We start from the raw sequence: 10,137 nt of genomic DNA on the forward strand, positions 1-10,137 counted from the left end.
AAGGGAATCTGTCTGAGACATCAGGCTTTGCAGCTGTCTGTCAGGTGAGTAACTTCTGCTCTAAAACATGGATCCTCCCACCACCTTGGCTGTTGAGCCTTGGAAAGAGATGTACACATAGATAGGGAGATCCTTTTGGTACAAAAAGCAGTATTCATTTTCATTTGAGCAAAATGTTTCTTGACATATGCTGGCCAGAATGAGTACCTTGTACCACACAGTACTTCCATTATTCACATATCGCAACTATATCACAGGCCCCAAAGTCAATCCAATGTCTTGATATAGTATGTACTGCCTTGCAGACTAGAGGCAAACCTGTAGAGCCCGAACATATTCTTTCTTACTGATGTAGGCTTGGCCATATCCCTTCAGCTCCTCATTATACAGGCTACAGAATTAATGATTGCTGTCAGTTAAGAAATTCCACTTTGGAAATGATGATTGTAAACTTAATTTAGATACTTTACTCTGTTTGTCAATGAAAAAATATTATTATTCCACCCATTGTGTGACAGTGATTATAATGATGGTGTGTGTGTGTGGGTGTGCGTGTGTGGATGTGCGTGTGGGTGGGTGTGTGTGGACTTGTGTGTATGTCTGTGTCTATACTTGTGTGCGTGGATATGCGCACATCCTGTTTTTTATTCTGGAAGTGGACGACAAGGTCCTTAAACAGCCATGGAGTGCAGGGGTTTAACCCAACGGGTTGCCAAATATGCGTCTTGCCTGCTGTGTGCTTGAGTGTGTCTTGCCCAGCAGACCCCAGGAGGTGGTTCTTGCTTGTTCTTTGGTAGAACGGGTGTTCCATATATCTCATACTGGCTGTTTGTCCACTTCCCAGGAATCCCTGGGCCACTTCATTAGCATTCCTGTAGCATCACAAATGGTACTCTCCCTTATCCCTGTGTCTGCAAACTCAGAATCCATTTGAATCACAACTTAAGACCCTATGAACCCCCTTTGACTCCTCCATGCCAGCTCGGTCATAAGCCATTTTCAGGTCACCTGTAAAATGCACTCTGTCTCCTTGAAAAGGTTCAAGAAAGTCCACATCTTCTCTACCGATATGTTAAAGCTCTTTGGCTCCAGTGCCTACTCAGTCTACTAGCTGGATGGGCTAAGACTCAACAAGTTGCTGAATTTTCAATCCATCACTCTCTTGCCATTGACTTTCTGGCTGAGACGATCACTCAGTATCTCCCTATGGCATAATTTAAATAGAATCAACACCGTTGCCACCTTCTGAATTGTATCAGTCATCTTGGAGCTCCTTCTCCTGGAACGCCCTTCTTTTCAGCCTCAGGTGATCGGTTAACATCCCTCCTTGCCATGCCTCCAGCTCTTAGGTCCAATAAAGCTTCGGCAAGTCGCCCCACGCTCCTAGGATCACTTTTGAAGGGTACGCTGACTGTGACTTACCTCCTGTGAAGCTCATCCTTACCACCAACAGCTGTTCTGTCATATATCATCTGCTTCTCTTAAGCAGAGATTCTCCAAAAAGCAGTGTATGCAGAGATGTTTAATAAATAAAGTATGACTATATACTGAAGTGACTGTGTCCAAGATGTGTCCCATAAATCAGACTTCTCTTACTGCTAGATGCTAGATGGCCGGTGGGGTAGTATTTCACTTTAGAATGTCCAGTCCATCGAATGACCAATATGAAATCCCAGAGCGATTTTAGACCTGCGGTGTCCAACTCTGAAGTTTGTGAGGTCTGATAGCTAAGCCGTCAAAACCGAGGTCTACCTCATTGTTTTTTTAAAGATTCGGCTGCGGTGTAATCCTGCTCAGAGTACTTATGATGCCACATCCCAATGCCTGTCTCCAGAAGTTGGCTTAACAAGTACACTAAGCAAAAGCACACAGTTAGTCCTAGTTTCTTTAAAGTAAGCCGGCTGGACTTTTCTGAACAACTACTGCTTCCGGTCAGTATGTTTAATAGCATTAATTTCCATTGAGAAAATTGTCTTCACCCTTTTTTATGCGTATTCACCCTTGGCTTGGGATGCATAACTAGGGTGGTGGGCAATTATTGAAAGTTAAAGCCCTTTAGAACGTTTGTTAATGCTTCGACAGACCAAATGATCAGTCAAATCATATGAGATTACACTTGTAGTAGTCGCGTTGCAATAACCTGAATTGTTGGATGGTTTTAGGATTTTGTTTAGTTACTTGAGCCTCTGTCTTATATTTGTTTCTGTTTCCTTTAGGAGAAGAAGTACAACTTACAAGAGAGGGTGGATAAGGTGAAGAAGAAGGTGAAAGACGTCGAGGAGAAGTCCAAGGAGTTCGTCCAGAAGGTGGAGGAGAAAAGCATCGACCTCATTCAAAAGTGGGAGGAGAAATCGCGGGAATTCATTGGTAACTTCCTGGAGATGTTTGGACCCGAGGGGGCCCTGGTAAGTCTTTTCACAGCATTCTGAACAGGGGGTCTCAGCCTTCTGCCCCTTTGGTTGTTTTGCCTTTAATTGAGCATTTCACGTACAAGGCCAGAATGCTGACCCTAACTTCAGCCCCTCCATGTTCGTGTGAAGGGGAGTCCCGTGGTGTTAGCAGCAACTCATGGTCTTTCTTACGACTCAAAGACCTCCAGAACTAGAAGCTTGCAGTTGAAAACTTGCAGTGTACTGCACTTCTGCTGTGGCTCCTAGGATGCATTCTTCAAGCGGCTGACGGTCACTCTCGCTGTCAGTATCTCATTGTCTTCCTTCATTTACTCAGTGTGGAGACCTACCCCCCACTATTCTAGATCAGGGATGGATGCAGGGATTGGTAGACCTGCTCTGGTTGTCCAATATCCACTATTGTCCAAAAGAGATGGGTTTCTCCTAAACTGAGGTTGTTTCAGTGACATACATTTAGATAAAATGTCCACAAAGGGGAATCTTTTACGTAGTCACTGATTTATCTGAAAGTTGTATCTAGCACTTGTTCTCGTGGAATAATATTGTATACCCTTATTATTAAGTGCCCTTGATTCTGAAGCAATGCAGCTGCCTCATGGGCTATGCAAATGTCAGATTTATATTTTCTTGCCCCTAAGTTGCCCAGAGTCATAGCAGGGTTGATCCTTGGGAACTGTTTCTTACAGTGTTAAGTCTGACACTTTCAGCTCTCCTCATTCTTTTTCCTGATGAGCTCTCTGCCTTTCTCAATTTTCAGAAACACATGCTTAAGGAGGGAAAAGGCCGTATGCTCCAAGCAATCAGCCCCAAACAGAGCCCAAGCAGCAGCCCTGTGCGGGAGCGCTCCCCCTCGCCCGCCTTCCGCTGGCCGTTTACCACCAAGATGTCTCCATCCTCCTCACCCGTCAACCTTCCTCGGTCCAAAATGGCCGCTGCCTATGACATCAGCGAAGATGAAGAGGACTAAGCTGGCAGGGTGGCCAGCCTTGACTCTGTCTTTGTAGCCTTGCACTAAGCCTAAGGAGAAGTGAAACAGGGAGGCGTCGAAGAAGTATCTTCGCGAACAGTGAAACCGGGAAGGAAAGGATTAGCTTTGGATGAAACACCCAGTGAGTCCTGGGGTAGTTGCTGTCATCTCTTTAACACGGACTTGTGTCCCTAGAAAATAACCAGCTTTGTTAAACCTTATTTAGCTGTGGAATCTCTTGTTTCCTTCTTCTCATCTGACAAAACTGTGGTTTTAAATGAGACGTGGTTTTATAATTTGGGCAATCGATAATTCAGTGGTTTTGGCTTAACTTAGCCCTCAGGCATATATCCTGATTTTATGGTCTTTTTTTTCCTTTCCTAAACACCCCTGAATTTAATTTAAAGGATTCAAAGTTAATTTGCTTGTTGGCATATGTTTCCTTTCCGCTTTTGAAACTTCAGGTTCCTGTGGAGCCACGCAGTCCCAATTGTGAATGTTGACACAAAGATTAAGCTGGGGATTGGGTGAGGGCAATGCTCGAAAAACCAAAAGAAACTAACAAACACATAAAAACGTGGCCATACAACAACAAGGAGAGGAGCCGTGAGCTCCATTGGTGGCTTCTCTCAGTCCTCTTGGGAACTCGAAACTGGTAGACACGTATGTAGGACCCTGTGTGCCTCATAGCGGCCTGGGTCCGCACAACAGACCACTATGCACCTTCGAAAGTGCACAGGTGGAGCTTTCACTGATGGGTTCCACTTGTGTCATAAAATGGAGCCTGGCTCTGAACACTCTGGAGATTGGATCGCAGTATCTTCTCCAGTTCTATGTCCTACCAGACCCGAAGAGCCGAAACACGCACTTTCCTTGCACTCAGGTGGTGCCCACAGAAGATTGCAAGAACTTGGGTTTTGGGTGCAGTGTGTCGTCACCTCTGTCTTCTGCGTTTCGTATTGAGGACAGAAGGGAAAGGCACCACTTGACTCTGACCATGTAGTGTAATTGTCATTTTTCAATGTGTGTTTGTTAACCCAAGTAGGAAATAAAACTTCCTTCTAAAAACATATCAATATTGTATGCTGTTATGAATTCCAAGCTTCTTTAGCAAGCAGTGTACCAGGTGGGACATTTTGACAATGCATTTTCTCCAAAAGAGACTCAAAGGTAAACAGTTAATATATATCTCTAAAAAATGCCAATGCATAGCTTTTGAGTGGGATGGAATCTCAGATACAGTGAATGCAGGCATAACATACAATAATGACATTGTCCTTTCTGTGTTGTTTTATTTTTGAAATAAATGTTTAATTCCTACTTTGTGCAGTTGCCTAGTATAACAATCTCTTAAGCAGTTGTGTTGTGTTAAATATTCTAGCACACTTTGCACCACACATCAGGCCTGTACTGACAGCATTATGAAAGCAATGAAGCAGAAGTGCCAGACATGGTCTTCATCACAAGGTGGACGCAGTTGTACTGCCTTCCTTGGTTGCTGCTAGTTTGCAGCAGCTCGTGCGTGTCCTAGTTACTAGCATGGGTGTGTAGCAGGTAGTGGTCACAGTTGCAGTGGAGTGTGCCTGTGCTAGTGGTGGAGAGGCATATCCACCACACAGGAGGGACCCGTTGAACAGGGAGGACCACACTTCTTACCAGTAGGGTCAGCACTTTGGGAGCCACACCGGAGCAGGCTCGGAGAGAGCCAAACTCATTGCTGGTGGGCACAGCATCTGCGGGTGTCGCAGAGAAATGTAGACAAGGAGACTGTGGTCCATGTCACACCACAGAGGGAGGACAGTCTGTGCGCAGGGATGATGCAGCCTGGGACTAAACATCAGCCCACCCTGGAGATTCTTGAACTTTTCTCGCTCTCACCTCCAAGTAGAGTTGAGCATGGGTTTGTTTGAGGAAACCAAGAGGGTTCAGCTGCCACAAACCATGGTCTTGATGGTTACAGTGGCTGGTGCAGAGAAGTGTGTGGGGTCAGGGGGGAGTTTGGAGGGCAGCATAGGAGGACATGCAGGAAAAGGAAGACAGACACCAGCCCACCATTAATACAAGAATGCACCTTAGAATCCGTGAGGTGTATATATGCAGTGGGAAACCCCGAATCTACTGAAGTACCGCTCGAACACCCCTTTAATCCTGGGTCTGTGACCGACTACACAAATGGTATCCCATTGGGAAGTCTCCCCGCTTTGCAGCATAGGAGGTTGTGTCCCACTACTGTGGACCAACTCCTACCAGCCATTAGTCTGGCACCAGCAGGCTTAGGGGCAGAGGTCACCCATGGTGAAAGGAGCTTGGTACATACCCCTCCATGCACCAGTATCTAGAGCACTGGTGTATGCAGCGCCATGAAGTTCTTGCAGGGCTTCCTGGCACAAGTTCTTGACACAAGTAAGCACACTGGGTCGACCACATGATGAATGAAGGCACAAACCAGTCCTTGGATTTTTGGCTCTAAACAACTTGTGTGTGGATGTTACCCTAAACATGTGCATAGTTGAACTTGAAAAACACGCCTTTGAATGCTTCGACACAGCTCTCAAAATGTGTATATGTGTATAGTGTAATTTCTTGAGTGATGGCTATCTGGCGAATCTCTGCATCCCCTAAATGTGTCTGTTGCAAAGACTACTGCGCACACATACAGCAAGCCACAAAAGAAATTCAAGGTGGACCAGGCACTGTTCTCATGTAAAGTTTGTGGAAATCTGTTCAGCTGAGACACAATTGCTAAAAATATATAATGTTCGATGGCATGTGTAGCCGCAGATACACATGCTATGCATTATTCCGCCATCTAGTGTTGGGCTTGGAGTGTTACAAGTTGTTTTTCTTCGAAGAAGTCTTTTCAGAGTCACGGGATCGAGTGACTCCTCCTCTTGGTCATACTGCGCATGGGCATCGACTCAGTTGTTAGATTGTTTTCTTTCCGCTGTCGGGTTAGGATGCGTTTCCTCTCGCTCCAAGATTTCAAATTGGAACCTTCAGATAACTTCTTTAACCGTTGGTATTGTTTCGATCGCGTTTCCACCTATACTCAAACCGATAGTACCGCCAAACTAAATTTCGCCCTTCTGTGCGTGTCCGACGACTTGGGCCTGTTAGGGCTTACCACGTCGAAGCTTGATGGATCGGACTCCATTTTGATTTTGTCCCTGATGCCATTCAAAATTTCCATACACATACCAACACCTTGTATGTAATCTGTGTCTTTCCCCTGATCACTGAGAACAGGATTGTGAGGCCTGTTGATCGTTTCGATCCAAAAAGACCCTGCGTGATCAGAGAGCCAGGAGTCTGGAAATGGCGTTGAAGAGTACCGAACATATCGACACCATGGAGGAAGAACAGGCGCAGACAGCAGTTTCCCTCAGAGACACCGACTCCGAAGAAAACTCTGAGGAAGATACCCATTACTGCTGGTCAGCATGTGAGTACAACTGCCCCTACGCCCACTCATAAAAAGTCCTTGAAGGCCTTGGGTGCACCACTGCCAGAGAGCCATGGTTTGACCCGAAAAAAGATTCTCGTCGACCAATCTTCAGGTTCGGTGCCAAAAAAGGCCACACCTCCGTCGATACTGGAGTCGAGCAAGTCCACCAAAAGCTCACTGTCCGAACCGAGTCGGCGTCCCCACTCTTCGGAGTTGAAGTCTCGACGTCCTGCTTCAGAGCTGAAACAACCAGCTGTATTTGCAGGCCCAAAAAAACCTCAACTTTGGAGCCATAAAAAGTCTTCTTATTCGGAAGAACAAGGACTTTCGAGCCATCTTAAGCAGAGCTCAAAATCACTTGACGAACAGTCATATAGACCATCTGATCATGTTTCTGAGGACACAGAGATTCAACCAATCCTTGAAATCATGGATGAGAGACAATCAAGGATTCATATCCATAAAGAGACTGGCAGAATAATTACTGCACCTCCTCTACAGACCAAGAGAAAGTTGGCTTTACAAAAACATTTAGATACTGCTCCACCACCAGCACAGATTTTTAAACGGAAGGAGAAGCCATTACCTATCCATACTTCTCCTCCTCATTCACCACAACTTTCTTTTTCGCCACCACCCACTAGCCCACCACCTTTGCCTTCACCAACTCGTTCACAATATTCTCATGGTGATACGATTGCTCCTTGGGATCTCTATAATCTGGATCCTATTCTTGCCAATGACCCGGACTTATACCCTTCCAAACCTACTCCACCAGAAGACACTACTGCATACACGCAGGTTATTTCTAGTGCAGCAGCGTACCACGGGGTGCTTATGCACAGTGAACCTTTAGAAGAGGATTTTCTTTTTAACACCTCATCCTCCACGCACTCACGATACCAGTGCCTCCCAATGCTACCTGGCATGATTAAGCATGCAGATGAAATATTCAGTGAGCCGGTCAAAGCTAGGGCTTTAACACCACGCATTGACAAAAATATAAGCCTGCACCTACAGACCCTGCATACGTTACCCACCAAGTTCCTCCAGACTCAGTGGTTGTCAGTGCTGCCAGAAAGAGAGCTAATAGCCAGTCGTCAGGGGATGCTCCTCCCCCTGACAGAGAGTAGGAAATTTGATGCTGCTGGCAAGAGGGTAGCAACACCAGCTACTAACCAATGGGGAGTTGCAAACTTGCAAGCCTTGCTAGCAAGGTCTGATAGAGCCCACTGGGACGAGATGCAGGAACTCTTACAACACCTGCCAAAAGAACACCAAAAAAGAGCACAACAGATTGTTGAGGAGGGTCAGGCCATAAGTAACAACCAAATATGGTCTGCACTTGACGCTGCAGATCCAGCAACTAGAAGTGTGAATACTGCGGTCGCCATACGCAGACACACATGGATACGTTCCTCTGGATTCAAGCCAGAGATACAGCAGCCAGTTCTGAATATGCCTGTCAATAAAAACACCTGTTTGGTCCTGAGGTTGACACTGCCACAGAAAAACTCAGGAAGGACTCACTCTGCCAAAGCAATGGGAGCATTATATACAACACCTAACAGAGGCTCCTTTCGTAGGCAACAATTTAGAGGAGGATTTAAGCCACAATCCACAGAGGCTTCTACCTCCCAGGCAAAACAAGGGCAACAACAGCAGTACCAAAGAGGGGGATTTAGAGGTTCTTATAGAGGTCAACACTTTAGAACCAGAGGTAAATTCCAGGCCTCAAAACAAGCCATTATCCCATCTAAACAGTGACTTATTAACCATCCCTCAACCCCACACATCTCCTGTGGGGGCCAGACTGCAGCAATTCCACTCCCAATGGCAAAATATCACCACAGACCAATGGGTATTGTCAATTATCCACAATGGCTATTGCCTAGAATTGATTTCTACCGCTCCAAACATTCCTCCACGTTATCACAAGTTGTCCCCAGAACACAATGTTTTATGACAACAAGAGGTACAATCACTACTACTAAAACAGGCAATAGAATCGGTCCCACATTCTCAACAAGGAACAGGAGTATGCTCACTATACTTCCTCATTCCCAAAAAGGATGGCACTCTCAGGCCCATCCTAGAACTCCGATCCCTAAATCTATATATCCTGTCAGAACACTTTCACATGGTAACCCTGCAGGACGTCATTCCACTATTACAAAAACAAGATTACATGACTGCATTAGACCTCAAAGATGTGTATTTCCATATACCCATCCTTCCAGCTCACAGAAAACACCTAAGGTTTGTGATAGCAGGAAAACATTCCCAATTTAAAGTTCTGCCATTCGGCATAACAACAGCCCCAAGGGTATTCACAAAATGTCTAGCGGTAGTAGCATCCTAACTAAGAAGACAACACATACATGTGTTTCCTTATCTAGACGATAGGCTAATAAAATCAAGCTATTTTATACAATGTCAACAACACACTCCATACACAATAGAGATCCTACAAACACTAGAGTTCACTCTCAACTACCAAAAATCCCATCTTCAACCAGCACAGGTGCAGCCTTACTTAGGCGCTATTCTCAATACACAAAAAGCCTTAGCCTAGCCAAATCCACAAAGGATACAAGCTTATCAAAATCTCATACTCCATATGCAGCCAAATCAACAATACACTGTAGGATTTATCATGAAACTATTGGGAATGATGGCATCCTGCATAGCAATAGTACTGCATACAAGACTAAACATGAGAACACAACAACAGTGCCTCTCACAGCAGTGGTCTCAAGCACAGGGCCAGTTACAAGATCTAGTGGTGTTAGACCGACAAACGCACATGTCCCTTCAATGGTGAGATCTCAGCAATTTAATGAAGGGGCGGTAATTTCAAGACCCTGTGCCTCAGACCACAATAAAAACGGATGCATCAGTGACAGGTTGGGGAGCTCATCTCAACAACCTTACCATTCAAGGGGGATGGGATTCAAAACCGATAAATTATCACATTACCATTTAGAATTATTAGCTGTGTTCCTTACCCTAAAAGCGTTTCAACCACTTCTCAAGCACAAGGCCGCCTTAATAAAAACAGACAATATGACGACCATGTATTACCTAAAGAAACAAGGCAGGACACATTCATCTCAACTGTCCCTTCTAGCCCACACAATATGGAAATGCGCAATTCACAATCAAATTCATCTACTAGCAGAATACATCCCAGGAATACACAATCAGCTAGCAGATCTCCTAAGGTGAACACAGCAACAGATACACAAATGGGAAATTCACTAGACCTATTTGTAACAAGTGAAAATGCAAAATGCCAAAACTTCGCATCCAGA

The 10,137-nt window shown here is 45.2% G+C and overlaps 1 protein-coding gene across 3 annotated transcripts in view; it reads left to right on the forward strand.

Moving 5' to 3' along the window:
- The window catches only part of PCYT1A (phosphate cytidylyltransferase 1A, choline), a 132,050-nt gene extending 127,352 nt beyond the window's left edge, over positions 1–4,698 (forward strand). For all 3 annotated transcript variants that reach the window (XM_069212813.1, XM_069212812.1, XM_069212814.1), the window contains 2 exons: positions 2,217–2,405; positions 3,169–4,698. In XM_069212813.1, coding sequence (XP_069068914.1) covers positions 2,217–2,405; positions 3,169–3,378 — 399 coding nt within the window. In that variant the 3' untranslated portion in view covers positions 3,379–4,698. The remainder of the gene's footprint in view (positions 1–2,216; positions 2,406–3,168) is intronic.
- The last annotated feature ends 5,439 nt before the right edge of the window (positions 4,699–10,137 follow it).

Source organism: Pleurodeles waltl, chromosome 11 (assembly GCF_031143425.1).
Source record: "Pleurodeles waltl isolate 20211129_DDA chromosome 11, aPleWal1.hap1.20221129, whole genome shotgun sequence".
Classification (NCBI taxonomy): Eukaryota; Metazoa; Chordata; class Amphibia; order Caudata; family Salamandridae; genus Pleurodeles; species Pleurodeles waltl.